A 16,655-nucleotide genomic window follows, 5' to 3' on the forward strand; every position below is an offset into this window, starting at 1 on the left:
ACGCTGACACTGTGTTCCTTGAAACACGACCAATCATAGACGAAGACACTGTGTTCCTTAACTCGACCAATCATAGACGAAGACACTGAAGCACACTGTGTAACTGTGCCAAGGTAGCAGATGGCAGTGGAGCCTCAGTCAAAGTCTTCACACCTCTCAGATGTGTTATTATGTGTGTTTGTTCTTTCCTTGTGTGTGAAATGAAACGACGTGTTGTTGTGCGTGCTACATCAGGTATTTACCGTTGCAAAGAAATATTGGCTCAGTTAGCAGAACTAGATCTGAGGGATGCAATGCAACAAAACTGCTTCAGTTCCAATAGCATATTTACAATGTGCAGGGATACTGGAGTGATGGAGGTAGATATGTATAGGGGTAAGGAGACTAGGCAACAGGATATTATTAGATCAACCAGAGTAGCAGCAGCTTACATGTGAGTGGGTGTGTAGAGTCAGTATAAATGTGCATATTGTGCGTGAGTGAGCAAATGATGGAGTGAGTGTTTATGTGTGTGTGTGTTGTGGTGACAGTGTGTGTGAGTGTGTAGGGCCCTGTGAGTGTGCATAGAGACAGTGCAAATACTGAAATAAAAGGTCTGTGTAGCTATTTTGTTAGCTATTTATCAGTCGTATTGTTTGGGGATAGAAGCTGCTCAAGAGCCTGTCGGTGTCAGACTTGATACACCGGTACCTCTTGCCATGCGGCAACAGAGAAAATAGTCTATGGCTTGGGTGGTTGGGGTCTTTGACGATTTTCTGGGCCTTCTTTTCACACCGCCTGATATAGAGGTCCTGGATGGCAGGCAGCTCGGCCCCAGTGATGTTCTAGGCTGTCCGCACAACCCTCTGTAGCGCCATGTGATCGAGGGCGGTGCTGTTGCCATACCAAGCTGTGATGCAGCCAGTCAATATGCTCTCAATGGTACAACTGTAGAACCTTTTCAGGATTTGAGGGCCCATGACAAATTTTTTCAACCTCCTGAGTGATTTGGACTTGAAGCTGGCTACCTACTCCACTGTCGCCCCGTCGATGTGGATGGGAGGGTGCTCTCATCCCTGTTTCTTGTAGTCCACGATCAGCCCCTTGGCCTTGCTGACGTTGAGGGAGAGGTTGTTGCTCCGGCACCATACTGCCAGGTCACTGACCTCTTCCCTGTAGGCTGACTCATCGTCGCCGGTGATCAGGCCTACCACCGTTGTGTCGTCAGCGAACTTGATAATGGTGTTGGAGCCGTGCATGGCCACACAGTCGTGGGGTGAACACGGAATACATGAGGGGACTAAGCACACACCTTTGTGGTGCCCCTGTGTTAAGGGTCAGTGTGTTGGAGGTGATGTTGCCTACCCTCACCACCTGGTGCCGGCTTGTCAGGAAGTCCAGGTTCCAGTTGCAAAGGGAGATGTTCAGACCCAGAGTCCTAAGCTTGGTGAAGAGGATAGGGCTGCTGATTTAGGATCAGTTTTGCCTTTTAAGATCACAAACAATATTACACGGACAGAGCAACCTGATCCTAGATCAGCACTCCTACTGTGAGACACTTTATGAATACAGGCCCAGTGTTTGATTATATTTGTCTAGAGTTTAGAAAGGATATGACTGCCATCTACAGGATAATATGATGTACTGTATATGGGACTCAAGTGTATGGTGGTCCCAGCAGTTTTTCCATCTGTTGTCTCTAGTTACTTGATATACTCCATGTAACAGTTAATCACCAGCCTAGACTATGACCAGTGGTAGAAATGGGAAAGGGAACCCCCAAATGTAAAATCCTTGAATTCAATGTAAAAATTCCCATTTTCCATGTCAAAACGATTACAATCCACGAACCAGGTTCCCCCTGGAATGCCGAATATGAACCTAGCAGGTTAGGACATGTCATGCTATGCTATGCTATGACATTGGTAAAAAAAAAAAAATATCAATCCATCTCCACCATTTAGCTCAGCAGCAACCAGCACTAATGCGTGTCATCATCTTGTTGACAATAAATCACTGAAGCAAAGCAACAGTCCATGACCTGATAGTAATGGAGGGTCGCCTAGAACCTCATCAACACCTCTCTATGGCAGGCCTGCAGACACATGACTCTCTCTCACGCTTTCTCTCTCGCTTTCGCCCTCACTCACGCAGTCGCAGGCACAAATGCAATATCAACAGTAACGGAGAGTAAATGGCTCACCGATATCTGACTAATGACCAACTAGTGCCAGGGGTTAGGGGGTGAGATGGTCATTAATGAGTCAGAGGTCAAAGGTGAGACTGAAAGGGGATGGAAGGTTAGAGTCTAACCAAACCTACTGTGGTGATAGATGAAACTTTTGGATGGGAAAAAACTCAAGTGTGTGTGTGTGTGTGTGTGGGATAGAAGGGGAAACTTCCCAGAGGGCCTTATTGTGTGATCATTATTTTTGCAGAGGGAGATGACCCAGATTGTGTGCTCAGTGCTTTTTGGTCCAGGAGTAGGTTTAATCCGGGTCAGGGACTCAGACCCTTAAACTTTAATCTTATCTACTCAATGTGACAATTCAATATTTTGACATTTATTAATCCACCGCTTCTCACTGGAACATTGCCACCATGAATTACGTGCACAAAGTCAGAAAGTGCTATCCTGTGTTCTAACATTGACTTCTAAATAATTGCTACGACACTGCCTTGGGTCCAGTCCTCAATATAAACATAACTGTTTTCTAAGAGGAAGCTACTCTTTTCTTAAACCATCTTCAGGCTGAGCAGATATCATTTGTCTTTATTTGTCATACAGGCTAGTGGTGTTGAGTCTATTTGCAGTAGTGATTGGCCTCCTTTTGGCTTTCAGCCTGGTTGGAGCTTCAAGCCATTTCCCACGATCCTGTTTTCTCACAGTTCATAGATAAGGGGACTTTTGTCAATTTTAATCCAATCAAAAAAATACGTTGTTGTTTTATATAAACCTTTTGGATATTTTACTTCCCCAATCCCCTGTAAAATAAGACAAATGAAAACAACCATTCCTAAAAAGGGAATTGTTTGTAACTGCACTTGGAGAAATCTATTAAATTCAATTTAAAATCCCAGTTGGGACTGCTACACTGTAGCCCCAAGGAGGAAGTGAACCTGAACAACTTAATTTATTAAACATTTAACAATCTCAAGGTTAGGTAGGTTACTTTCTAAATGTAATCCATTACAGTTATTAGTTACCTGGCCAAAAATGTAATCAATTACGAAACTTTTGGATTACCCGAAAATCTGTAACATAATTCGATTACATTCTGTTACTTTGGATTGCTTTCCACTTAAAAGGCATTAGAAGAAAACAACAATGATCTATTAAACGCATTTGGTGTGCCATCATAGTGGTCTCTGATTTATAGTCAGACTCACTCAGGTGGAACAAACTTAAACTTGCACCTTTTTTTCAATTCTGAATTGAATGTCATTGAGAAAACAGAAAAGTGTCAATGTATTTTTTTTTTTCAAACCAATAATCATGTCGTTTTTCAAAGTATCTGTAATCTGATTACAATATTTTAACTGATTACATGTTGTTTGTAATCAGATTACATGTAACGAATCACTCCCCAATCCTAATTATCATTGACAATTGATATCTATTAAATTCCCATGTATTTATTCCATGACATCAGGAAGTATTACTACCAATATAAACAAGCCAGCACTCAAGTGGTTCCATAATTGTCCATGTCATCTGTTTACTTGTGCAGTCGTTAAGTTAAACAAATTCGTGGTGGGTTGTACCTTCCCAGGGTTTAGCGAACATGTTGTAAGATTAATTTGAGAACCGCGAGATGTATCATAGGCAATTAGGGAGCATGCTTGTGTTCTCTGGCCAGTAGTTGATGCAGTTGCGAGGGATATGTATTTGAGTACGTTTCACCGATGCATGCTCATCACAACGGAGGCTTTGATATACTAACTAGGCTAACTGATGGACAACAGGTGGTGCTAAATTGTAATTTACTGTAGTGGGGCCTCGGAGAACATCATTTGGAAATATGCCACGTTTTTATAATATTTGACTGAATGACTGGTAAGTGAATTTCATATTTAAATGTATATTGAACTGTTACAAACCATGTTTTTTGTGTGAATAGGCCTATATTACATTATTTTATGTAAGGTGTCATGTCGAGATTTTTCTAAACAATGTTGTTGAATGTTGCATTTTCAACCCCGGGCCATCTACATTCAAACAGTCTACATTCAACAGCATTTCTTTGAACGTTTTTCCAAATCTTACACGTTTGGGATTCTGAGTAAAACAATCTACACAGTCAACATTCAACAGCATTTCTTTGAATGGTTTTCCAAATCTTACACATTTTGGATTCTGAGTAAAACAAAGCGAGTTTTACCCCCCATGCAATTTGGAAACATATTACTGTATAATGAGCCTATCGTATGCCTTAGCTAAAACATTATCAGAGCACATCCAGACACAAGCCATATAGACTTCACTCAAGGCTTTGTCCTTTTATAGAGCCTCCTCCACAGTGAGTTATTAACCAGGGTCCATACTTCCATTCCTTTATCTCCCAGAGTGATGGCGTTTCTGCTTAGGGCTCTAGTGCTACCTGTCTTCCTGTCCTCGGTGCCCTGGGTGGCAGGGTCAACGTTCACCCTGCTGCTGTCCTTGCCCAACACCTCCATGCCCTTCAGTGTTGGCAGGATCGGGGCAGGCGCCCTCATCGCCATCGACGCCGTGAACCGGAGTCCCGATCTGTTGGCAGGTCAGCACACAGAGACATTGTATAGTATATATGTGATATATAATATTTATGACACAGATCCGTTGTTTGCTATAACAAATGGACAAGGAAGTTGTATTGTATTATTGTGATGTATTGTATTGCATGCAACTGCTGTGAGTCCCTGAAGCACACTGAGAAACACTGGCCAAGAGGACATCAGAAGTCGTACTCATTCGATAGCTACTGTGTTGTATGTCCTCAGGGCATTGGCTGGAGCATGAATACGTGGATGACGAGTGTAGCGATGTGAACGGCCCGGGGAAGATAGTGGAGCTACTGCACAGACGGAACTACAGCGCTTTCATCGGCCCCGCCTGCTCCGACGTAAGGCCCCCACCTTCACCTGCATGAATAAACAAATCACACATCATATTGCACTAACTACATTATCTGCATTATGATCCAATGACGATAGAACACCCTCTTTAGGTGTGTGCGATCACTGCCAAGCTGGCAGCCTTCTGGAACATTCCCGTGGTCAGTCCCACCTGCGCAGACCAGCAATTTCTCATCAAAAAGGTCCAATATCACTTTAATATAACTCATATGCCAATAACTATCTGTAGATAACTTCCGTCCCTCAGAATCTGGAGTACACAGTTGCAACATTATCACATGCTTTGTTCTTTGATGGTGACAGGCTTACCCCACTCTTACCAGAGTGTTTGGCCCCTTCACCAAGATGGGCTTGTTCTTTGTGAAGATCTGTGAGAAGTTTGGCTGGAGACGTATAAGCATTATCTACGACCACAGACCTGCCTGGATCATTCCTGCTGAGGGAATCAGGTACAAAACGACACAGGACGATACAATACATTAGATACACTTCAAATAGACACTGAAATGTGATGTACTTCCACATAGGGAGGAACCTGATGAAATGACCTACCATTTATATTTCTATAAGGTACCAAGCTGAAGTCAATAACATCACTGTGGCTAAATACCTGGCATTTCAAACACCTCTCGGGCAAGACAACACTCACACAGCCCTCACACAAGCGCGCATGCTACAGGAGGTTGCCGAGGTGTCTCGCAGTAAGTTTTCTGTGTTCCAATGTCCACACCAGCATACTATTTACATTGAAGTAATTGGCCATGCGTGCTAACTGGTATGCTAATAGGGTTATTTTAATGTAGCCTATGTTTGGTGTTTTGTGTCTTGCCCTGTAGTCATAGTGATCTCAGCGCGTGGGGAGGTGGTCAGGGACTTCCTGGTCGAGGCCCACAGGAGAGGCCTCACCACAGGGGACTACGTCTTCTTCTGCTTCGAGCCCTACAGGCTGGAGGAGATGTTTGGCAACTTTGACTGGAAAAAAGGTAGGGTGTGTCCCAATTGGCACCCTACGATACGATACAATACTACATGGGCATTTTGGGAATGCTACTGGAATTTCATAACCTCAGGACGAATCAATGAATGGTGTTGATGTGTTGCAGGGGATGTGGATGACTCAGTGGCTAAGCAGGCCTACCAGGCTCTGTTTCTACTCTCTCTGTACAAACCCAACGACCAGAGGTACTGGAACTTCTCCAATGACGTCATCCGCAGATCCAGAGAGGACTTTGGCTATGCCTACGCACCCAACGAAAAGGTGTGCTATAAAAGACACACACACACCTGTAGATTGACCCTGTCTGGAGTGCCAGAAGGGGTGGGCTTTGTACTTTTGGGACTATTTCATTGGTTCCATTGTGCCAGGCAAGCTCAATTGAGCGCAGCTAAAAGATTTGACCGATTTCCAAATATTATTTTGAACCCGGGTCTGGTTCTTAGCTACTATGTTTAACTGTATATATACTCTACACTCTTAGAAAAAAAGGTGCAATCTAGAACCTAAAAGAGATCTTTGGCTGTCCCTTTGAAGAACCTTTTTTTGGAGTGTATATACAGTATATGTAACTCTCTATTTCTGACTGTTTGTCCAATGGCAGGTGTCGGTGCTGGCAGCCATAGCCCATGACTCTGTATGGCTGTATGCTCAGGCTCTGAATGAGACCCTGGCGGAACGCGGAGACCCATACGACGGCTTCACCATAACCCGCAAGATGTGGAATCGAACCATCACAGGTCAGCCCTTTTGTATTATTCATTTCACCTGTATGTTATCACGTAGGTAGGTATAACTTTAACGGTTAATGGTTGCAGTTAAAGGTCATTGATATTATTTACAAGAGTAATTATATTTCATTTATATAATACAATTATTTCATTTTATTTTTTATGTTTTGCACAGCAGACCCATTGAGGTCAAAATACCTATTTTTCAAGGGAGACCTGACCAAGAAGGCAGCTTCATTGCCTCACAGAGAGATGTACAGGTAACTGCAAAAACAAAGAAAAACCTGAGTAAATTAGGAATACAAAGTATATTGAAAGCAGGTGCTTCAACACAGGAGTTAATTAAGCAATTTACATCCCATCATGCTTTGGGTCTCGTATAAAAATAACCAGTAGCCCATTCATTTGGCCCCATGCCTTATTTAAGACACTATGTTGGTGTTTCCTTTATTTGGGCAGTTACCTGTATATGACTGTGTTTAAAACATAATGACACGCGGTGTGGATAGCCCATATGTTTTTTTTCTGGACTCTATCTGTTAGGTATCCAGGGTGACGTTACCATGGACGCCAATGGAGACAGGGAGTCTGCCTATATGATGAAGCACATCCAGGGTGGAGAGAACGACAGGGAGTTCAAAGTCAGACGCTAATACCCTATCGCACTTTCTCTTGATCTCTGTCACTCGCTCTCTTTTCTTTCTATCACTCTAACACTTCCTTTCTGTCTATTTCTATCACTTTGTCACTCTCTGTCTTTCAGTCCTTCTGTCTCCTACATCGCGCTCTCTGTCTCTCTGTCACTCTCTCTTTCTTCATCTTTATCTTGCCATACCACTGTCTCTCTGTCTGCCTATTTCCGTATTGAAAAAATAATATAATACCTTTCTGTCACTCTTTCTTTCTCTCTCTCTCTCTCTCTCTCTCTCTCTCTCTCTCTCTCTCTCTCTCTCTCTCTCTCTCCTTTCCAACCCTCTGTTTTCCCCTTATTTTCTACTAACGTCTACACAGTGTTCACATTTTAAGCCACTTTTATCACAGCCTGTCAAAAAGTAAAACACCCATGTTGACACTCTTCTGAACAATTGCAGTGCTGATTTAATTCTTTGCCACTGAATTTATTGTCGTTTTGCCTTTCAACCTGAATCTATCTCCTCGGCCCACATTTCAGTTGTCTGATTACAGTGTATTTCTGATCCTGAACATCCACGCACACATAAATAGTCCCCGAAATCTCCAACCATGCCCAACTGGCACTGCAGGCAGTCTGAAGCAAATGCTCAAAGTATTTGAATAGCAAACAAATACTACTTGAACCCAGGTGCGGTAATAAAAAATAACATGGAGAGTTACAGAGTGCGGGAAGCCCCATTATACAGGTTAGGGATGACCGACTCCCACTTGCAGTACACAAAAGGGTGACATGACGGGCAGACTCCTGGGAGAGAGAGAGAGAGAGAAAGAGAGAGGTGGACATGCAGTGCAACACGCACACGCACACACACACGCACACACACACACACCACAATAAACAAAACAAAATGTTATTTAAAACAAAATGTTATTTTGGTTTCTGTCATGCATCACCATGCATCACCTTTCAAGTCTCATGTCTTCTCAGCAAACGAGTGATGTGGCAACAAAATTTGTACATTTAAAACAGATCTAAGGGAAATGTAAACCGATCAGCCAGGAGATTTTGAGCTTCACAATAGTGAGAGCATGCATACTGGGAAAACAATAATGATCATGCACTGTGAGACATTCAGTATTACAGTAGATCTGGCTTGTATTTTGGATAGCATTTGGATGCTATATTGATTACTATGGCAAGTTAAGATCATGCCAGCATCTACTGGTATGTGACATCCATACATCATTTCTAAAAGGAAAATCACTTGTAAACTTTAACTTCCTGTCCCTCCTTCTTGTGATTGACATCCTTGAAATGGGCTGCATTCAACACACAGCCTTTACTGTGCCAAAAATGTTAAGTAACCATAGGTCATGGTATCTTCTCCCCTGGTAGGTAATCGCCAATTACTTTGGTACGAATAAGGCTTATGAGCCAGTGGAGGGGGTCCAAGTCTACTGGCCAGGAGGGAGGAAGACTCCACCAAAGGACACACCCCACTTTGGCTTCAAAGATGAGCTCTTCATCAATATTGGTACTGTGTGTTTGTTACACCAATGGACCTTCTCTAGTCTTCTCCAGTCTCTGCAGTAGTCACATGATCATTTTGTGTTGAGTTGATAGCTGACCCTTACCTGCTTGTGTTAGGTAGATATGACCAAAAATGCAGCTGCTGGTGAATTTTTTTCCCCATGCTTTCTGGTAATACTCATTATCAGTCTAATGCAATGATGTAGATATACCCTGGATTGCTGATGATTTGCGCCATTGAGAGGCTTTGAGGCCATCGGTCGGCCATATTGGCACGCCCCAGTAGGTACAGTCATCCATAGGAATGAATGGAATTCTACATTATTTCAATTAAATGTTTCAAGGACAAAATGTATATAAGTATTTTGATGTTGAAGTGGGGACAGTACCATTAGTAATCCAAAAAAATAAGGAAAATGTATATATGTTTCTATGTTTAGCTCACGTAATATAATTTAAAATTATGCATTAAGGTGTCTGTAATATAATACATGTGGCAAAAACGAATGTAGTCATAAATGCATTTCTATAGCTTCCAAAAATATTTGGTGCCAAGATGTGCCAAGATGGAGGCAAAGTGACTTCATCACAACACCTCCTGTTAGCCATCTAGTGTATATATAAACCATTGGTCTCATGATATAAATGTATAATTTATTTAGTCATAATTTATTTACGATCTTTATTAATTTATCAAAGTACATTCATTTGATTAGTTCATTTGTTTACTTGATGAAAAACAGCAGGCAGCAGGCATTGTGGTCTGTCCTCTCCAGGCTTGTATGTCCTTATATGTCATGTAAGTATTGTCACTTGACAGCACTTGCAGTGTTTTACCACACCAAATGGGGGGGCCAGAGCCCCATATATCCTCTAAAGAACCAGAGAGAATGAGAATTGACTCCCAAAAATAGTTACACATTGAATTATTCACTTATGCCTGCTGGACGAAAGGAAATCATTATATGGACTGAAATATGGACTTCTTTTAATACTGTTTTATGAAAGTCCCCTCAGCTACCTAGGTAGAGCTCAGTCTACCTCATAACGTTCTAGCCAGGGTTATGTAACAGGGGTTGCGTTACAAATGGCACGCTATTCCCTTCACAGTCCTGGTCAAAAGTAGAACACTATGAATGGAATAAGGTGCTATTTGAGAAGTAACCAGGGTTTTATTCTTTGTTATCAATTGTTTTCTATCTGGAATTCTCTATCTGGATTTGATATGGTCCGAAAATGTTTTCTTTGCCGTTGCTTCCAGCTTGCTTTGGCAGACAGGGACTTGTACATATGTCCCCTAGAATAATGTGTGGAACTTATTGATGTTTGGGCTTTATTATATAATTATATAATTTTAAATATATATATATATATTTAAAATTAGTGTTAAGAAGGGATTAATGTGGGAGATATGCAAGAATGCAAATGAGAAAGTTTTATTTGACAACCTGTTTATGAAAATAAGACTTTTGTGCATTTATTGATAAATTAATCCCCTTAAAACGATGATAAAGATTAGAATTTGTAATCTAATACATTAGTTATTTATTTCCCCTTTATTTATTCAGGAGTTTACATTGAGATGAGAAAATCTATTTTCCACACGAGTCATGAAAAGCAGTAAAATCAATGTTTAATAAATGTTTTGTTTGAAAACAGTCCATGCTACCACATATTTCGGGCGGGACCATTTGGCGTTGTTGACCTGTCATCGAAGCTTATGCTACGGTGTACGTGTGTATTTGTGTTGCAGAGAAGAGGTTTGCGATAGCTGTGGGGACCATTGCTGTTTTCCTGGCCACCGGGACACTTATCGTTTGTCTTCTCTACAGGTACACACACACACACACACACACACACACACACACACACACACACACACACACACACACACACGTATTGTCATTTTTCCATCTAACGGTAGCCCAGCCGTGCAAACGTACAACGCACAGCGCTGTTCCGGTAAGTCATGTGGATGGTCCGTAATGTGGAGCTCTCTCTCGCTTTATCGCTCTCTGTCTCCCGTGTAATTAAAGGAGTTTGGCAGCCAACGTAGGGATTCATTTTTGAATATCCCAGCATTATTCAGGAAAGTGGGGAGAGGGCATCATAAGGCTCACATTGCTTTCACACAAAAGATCGATTAATGAAGCATGAATCTGTACCCACTTGCTTATCTTTTTCTCGTCATGAACTCACCCAAAGCCCCAAGTGTGTGCGTGCATGTAGTTTGTGTGTGTGTGTGAACCCACTCCAACCTGTGTGTGAGTGAGCATGCAGGAAACTATCATCCTTAGGAATAAGTCATTAGCTCGGATGTCTCGGTGGCTCAGCCCCTAGTTTAGCCTACATGACCCTTTCACGTGATACATTTTCCTTTCCAAATTATTACTTTTAAATTGGGGGCGGCAGGGTAGCCTAGTGGTTAGAGTGTTGGACTAGTAACCGGAAGGTTGCTAGATTGAATCCCCCAGCTGACAAGGTAAAAATCTGTCGTTCTGCCCCTGAACAAGGCAGTTAACCCACTGTTCCTAGGCCATCATTGTAAATAAGAATTTGACTTGCCTAGTTAAAAAAACATTTAAAGAACAAATTCTTATGTACAATGACAGCCTAGGAACAGTGGGTTAACTGCCTTGTTTATGGGCAGAAGGACAGATTTTTACCTCGTCAGCTCGGGGATTCAATCTAGCAACCTTTTGGTTACTAGTCCAACGCTCTAACCACTAGGCTACCCTGCCGCCCCTAACTGACTTCTTCTGACTTCTTAACTGACTTGCCTAGTTAAATAAAGGTTAAAATTTTTTTATTGAAGTGGGAACATTTATGCAATAATATGAACGGCGTCGTGATCGCTAGTCCTGGGAGGAGGCCTTGATGCCCACGAGCATTAAGAACGACGGTTCAATAACAGTTAACAACGGAGAGAGATAAAATAGAGAGAGAGAGAGAGAATGGTACACTTTACTACTGTGAAGGCCCTATCTGCAGCCGACGTGTAGGCATTGCGTTCACGACACATGAAACACGTTCTGCCATTGTTTATTAGGTAGAGCAAGTTAGTCGATGTTAAATTGTGTGCAAGTCCCATATAATAGGTCTGCAGTATTGTTGCAGACACTAAAATGATCTAAATGCATGAAACAAGAATTGACAATTGTGTTCCCCTACCTGTAAATTAAATAGATGAAATATATTTGACATTGCGTATAAAAAGCTTGTTGAACAGGTGCCAGTGTTGTGACCCAGGCACAAACACATGCATGTGTGACAGAGTGGAAATTCCAACAGTTGCATATGCACTGCACCCCCAGGGAACAGGCTTTGACGTTGCTTGGCACTGTTATATGGGGTTTGCATACAATAAGAAAACCTGCACAGTTTCACAGGAGAAACACAATTCGATGTCGTTGCCCATGTAGTGTTAAGTGCAGTAGGTCATCATGATGTTTTTGACCCAGGAAGTACTTCTCTTGTGACACAGGAAGCACATCATCCAGAAGAAGGTGTCTGTGGTCCTATGGAGGATTAGCCCCGGTGATGTCACCATGATGGGGCACAGCTCATCCTCGGCAGGAAAGGTGAGGCAGGGGAGGAGGAGTTTGAGCCACTGGCCACGTTCCAGGCTGACTACACTGCAGACGCTTGCCAGATCTCTCACGCCTGGATAGGTGTTTAACGTATCAGCTAACATCTGATGCCTGACTGCACAGTTGATGACGTTACACATTATCTTAATGCCAAACCCCCCCAAGGCCTGTATTCCCTACAGTACCACCTTACTCTCCTTTCCCAAAAAACTGCAGCGTTACGACCGTACTGAAGCAAGCACTTTTTCTATTCCTCTACTTTCTTTTAGCGCATCATTTCATCATTATACATTTTCAATGACCATACTACAGTACCTTTTACTATTATGAATTGGTACTCAACTTTGCGCACCCACTCCTCTCAGTTACTGTGCCCTGTTTTGTTGTTTAATGAAAACCACAACTAAGGAGAAACAACAAATTATTCAGTGTAATGACTTTGACAAGGATCAACTAATTAATGCAGGTTTTCCACTAACATATGTCATTTAGCAGACACTTTTATCCAAAGGAACTTACAGCCATGGATGCATACATTTTAAGTATGGGTGGTCCCAGGAGTTAAACCAGCTATCCTGGAATTGCAAGCACCATGCACTACCAACTAAGCTACAGTGGACCACAGAGAATCTCTCTCTCTCTCTCTCTCACACACACACACACACACACACACACACACACACACACACACACACACACACACACACACACACACACACACACACACACACACACACACACACACACACACACACACACACAATAAAGTACATGATAAAGTGGATTGCTGTGTGTTTACAGGTACCGTACCTCAATTCCAAGTCCATCCATGCTTCTCTGGAGTCAATCCTGGGAGATATTAAGGACAAACCATCCTCCCACGGAACGGCTGTCTATAAAGTGAGAATTGCTCGTCCTCATTGCTAACTTTTACAATGTTGCATTTAGGGCCTTGAGTTTTTCCTATAAGTGCGAATCAATTACTTGTCCATATTGGCAACACTTTACTTATACAATGTTTCATTTAGGACCTTGAGTTTTTGTAATAACTTACTTGACTGGAGGGGGAGAGAGAGGTAGAGAGAGGTGCGAGGGGGAATATAACTTGGGCCCAGAGCTTTTCCGGGCTAGGCGTTATTTATATTCCATCCCCACCATGCCTCAGAAGTGGAATAACTACACTACCGGTCAAAGGTTTTAGAACACTTACTCATTCAAGGGTTTTTATTTATTTTTACTATTTTCTCCATTGTAGAATAATAATGAAGACATCAAAACTATGAAATAACACATATGGAATCATGTAGTAACCAAAAAAGTGTTAAACAAATCTAAATATATTTTATATTTGAGAGTCTTCAGATAGCCTCCCTTTGCCTTGATGACAGCTTTGCACACTCTTGGCATTCTTGCAACCAGCTTCATGAGGTAGTCACCTGGAATGCATTTCAATTACAGGTGTGCCTTCTTAAAAGTTCATTTGTGGAATTTCTTTCCTTCTTAATGCGTTTGAGCCAATCAGTTGTGTTGTGACAAGGTAGGGGTGGTATACAGAAGATAGCCCTATTTGGTAAAAGACCAAGTCCATATTATGGCAAGAACAGCTCAAAAAAGCAAAGAGAAACGACAGTCCATCATTACTTTAAGACATGAAGATCAGTCAATACGTAAAATGTGAAGAACTTTGAAAGTTTCTTCGAGTGCAGTCACAAAAACCATCAAGCACTATGATGTAACTGGCACAGGAAAGGAAGACCCAGTTACCTCTGCTGCAGAGGATAAGATGAAACTGGCACATGAAAGGAAGACCCAGAGTTACCTCTGCTGCAGAGGATAAGTTCATTAGAGTTACCAGCATCAGAAATTGCAGCCCAAATAAATGCTTCACAGAGTTCAAGTAACAGACACATCTCATCAACTGTTCAGATGAGACTGTGTGAATCAGGCCTTCATGGTCGCATTACTGCAAAGAAACCACTTGGTTTGGAGTCCAAATTGGAGATTTTTGGTTCCAACCGCCATGTCTTTGTGAGATGCGTTGTGGGTGAATGGAGGATCTCTGAATGTGTATTTCCCACCATAAAGCATGGTGGAGGAAGTGTTATGGTGTGGGGGTGTTTTGCTCGTGACACTGTCTGTGATTTATTTAGAATTCAAGGCACACTTAACCAGCATGGCCAACACAGCATTCTGCAGCGATACGCCATCTCATCTGGTTTGGGCTTAGTGGGACTACCATTTGTTTTTCAACAGGACAATGACCCAACACACCTCCAGGCTGTGTAAGGGCTTTTTTACCAAGAAGGAGAGTGATGGAGTGCTGCATCAGATGACCTGGCCTCCACAATCACCCAACCTCTACCAATCTTTAGGTTTGGGATGAGTCGGGCTGCATAGTGAAGGAAAAGCAGCCAACAAGTGCTCAGCATATGTGTGAACTCCTTCAAGACTGTTGGAAAAGCATTCCAGGTGAAGCTGGTTGAGAGAATGCCAAGAGTGTGCAAAGCTGTCATCGAGGCAAAGGGTGGCTACTTTGAAGAACTACAAATATAAAATATATTTTGCTTTTTTAACACTTGTTTGGTTACTACATGATCCATATGTGTTATTTCATAGTTTTGATGTCTTCACTATTATTCTACACTGTAGAAAATAGTAAAAATAAAGAAAAACAGTTGAGTGGGTAAGTGTTCTAAAATGTTTGACCAGTAGTGTATACTTTGAGACTTTCTACGCAGGTGTCCAATCTCTGACACCTGGTCCTGTGAAATGACATCTAATGAAATGATCATGCCGATTAGAAGCCAGGCTGTGCCATTATGTATTTTTCATCATCATCAACATGGGGATTTGGGTTATTTTTAGTCTGCCATTTTGGCTCTGTCGTTCCCCCTGGTGCTTTCAGGAGAACATCTGTTCAGTGCGACTGCTGAATGTGAAGAGTGTATGTCTGAACAGAGAGCTGCTCACTGAACTGAAGCAGGTGAGGACCTCCTCGTGTTTGTGTTTGTGTTTGTGTCTGTTATCGAGTGTTAGTAGAGAGTGAAGTGCTTAATGTGTATGTTATGAATTCTGTAAGTTTATAATTTTGTCATATCTGTTTTTTATGGACTCCTCTCTCACTCTCTCGCTCTCTCGCTCTCACACACACATGTGCGTGCATGTGTGCAGTGTAGAGATTTGAGCCACCCAAACATCTGCAGCTTCATTGGTGCTTGTCTGGAACCTCCACAGCTCTTTCTGCTGACTGAGTACTGCCCTAAAGGGAGCCTGCAGGTAACGCACACACACACACACACACACAGACACAGACACACACACACCACTGCTTTAAACGCACATAACCCTCTCTTCACTGCTTCTTCGATACATCACAAGAGCATAAAGTCCAATTGCACCTCCCAAACTCCAGGACATTTTGAAGAATGGTTCCATTAAGCTTCACTGGAGCTTCAAGTTCTCCCTGATGCTGGACATTGTCAAGGTACATTTTCTCAAAACTCTCGAATTACATAATGTCTATGGCTGTCTCTATGGGCGTGATACAAGGCAGACATAACTGAAGTGGATGTTGATATCAGTGTAATTCCAGTCTGTGGGGGAGTTGGTCCTATCAAACTGAAAAGTGTGTGTGCACGTGTCTGCTTCAGGGGATGGACTACCTGCACCGCAGCCCCCTGCGCTCCTATGGTCACCTGTCGTCATCTAACTGCGTGGTGGATAGTCGCTTCGTCCTAAAGGTGACCGACCATGGCCTCAGTCTCCTCAGAAGACCCGCCGGCCAGGACGAGGAGGGCTGGTCTAAAGAACACTGGACATGTGAGTGTAGGGTCGCAACATTCCGGGTAACTTTCCCAAAATTCTCAGGTTTCCCAGAAATCCCAGTTTCTCTGAATCAGGAGGGAATAAGCACCGAATCCAGAATCTTCCTACCAGGATTTCTGGAAAACCTTGGAATTTTGTAAAGTTACAATAAAGCGAAAGGGGCGAGAAAGAAGAAAGAAGAAAGGAGAAGAGGGAGAAAGAGAGACAGAGAGAAAGAGATTACAGATGCACAGTTGTAAACAGTATAACTAACAACA

At 42.4% G+C, this 16,655-nt stretch overlaps 1 protein-coding gene across 4 annotated transcripts in view; it reads left to right on the plus strand.

Annotated features, from left to right (window-relative positions):
* The first annotated feature begins 3,725 nt into the window (after positions 1 to 3,725).
* The window catches only part of si:dkey-37g12.1 (atrial natriuretic peptide receptor 1), a 28,956-nt gene continuing 16,026 nt past the window's right edge, over positions 3,726 to 16,655 (plus strand). For 2 of the 4 annotated variants that reach the window (XM_014195603.2, XM_014195605.2), the window contains exons 1-18: positions 3,726 to 4,036; positions 4,546 to 4,736; positions 4,960 to 5,081; positions 5,187 to 5,276; positions 5,398 to 5,543; positions 5,665 to 5,795; positions 5,931 to 6,077; positions 6,198 to 6,352; positions 6,693 to 6,828; positions 7,363 to 7,460; positions 8,849 to 8,987; positions 10,737 to 10,815; positions 12,468 to 12,564; positions 13,375 to 13,473; positions 15,479 to 15,556; positions 15,745 to 15,849; positions 15,986 to 16,057; positions 16,224 to 16,392. In XM_014195603.2, coding sequence (XP_014051078.1) covers positions 4,550 to 4,736; positions 4,960 to 5,081; positions 5,187 to 5,276; positions 5,398 to 5,543; positions 5,665 to 5,795; positions 5,931 to 6,077; positions 6,198 to 6,352; positions 6,693 to 6,828; positions 7,363 to 7,460; positions 8,849 to 8,987; positions 10,737 to 10,815; positions 12,468 to 12,564; positions 13,375 to 13,473; positions 15,479 to 15,556; positions 15,745 to 15,849; positions 15,986 to 16,057; positions 16,224 to 16,392 — 2,050 coding nt within the window. In that variant the 5' untranslated portion in view covers positions 3,726 to 4,036; positions 4,546 to 4,549. The remainder of the gene's footprint in view (positions 4,037 to 4,545; positions 4,737 to 4,959; positions 5,082 to 5,186; positions 5,277 to 5,397; positions 5,544 to 5,664; positions 5,796 to 5,930; positions 6,078 to 6,197; positions 6,353 to 6,692; positions 6,829 to 7,362; positions 7,461 to 8,848; positions 8,988 to 10,736; positions 10,816 to 12,467; positions 12,565 to 13,374; positions 13,474 to 15,478; positions 15,557 to 15,744; positions 15,850 to 15,985; positions 16,058 to 16,223; positions 16,393 to 16,655) is intronic. The other 2 variants (XM_014195604.2, XM_045716768.1) reach the window with 1 other exon arrangement.

Source organism: Salmo salar, chromosome ssa04, assembly GCF_905237065.1.
Source record: "Salmo salar chromosome ssa04, Ssal_v3.1, whole genome shotgun sequence".
Taxonomy (NCBI): domain Eukaryota; kingdom Metazoa; phylum Chordata; class Actinopteri; order Salmoniformes; family Salmonidae; genus Salmo; species Salmo salar.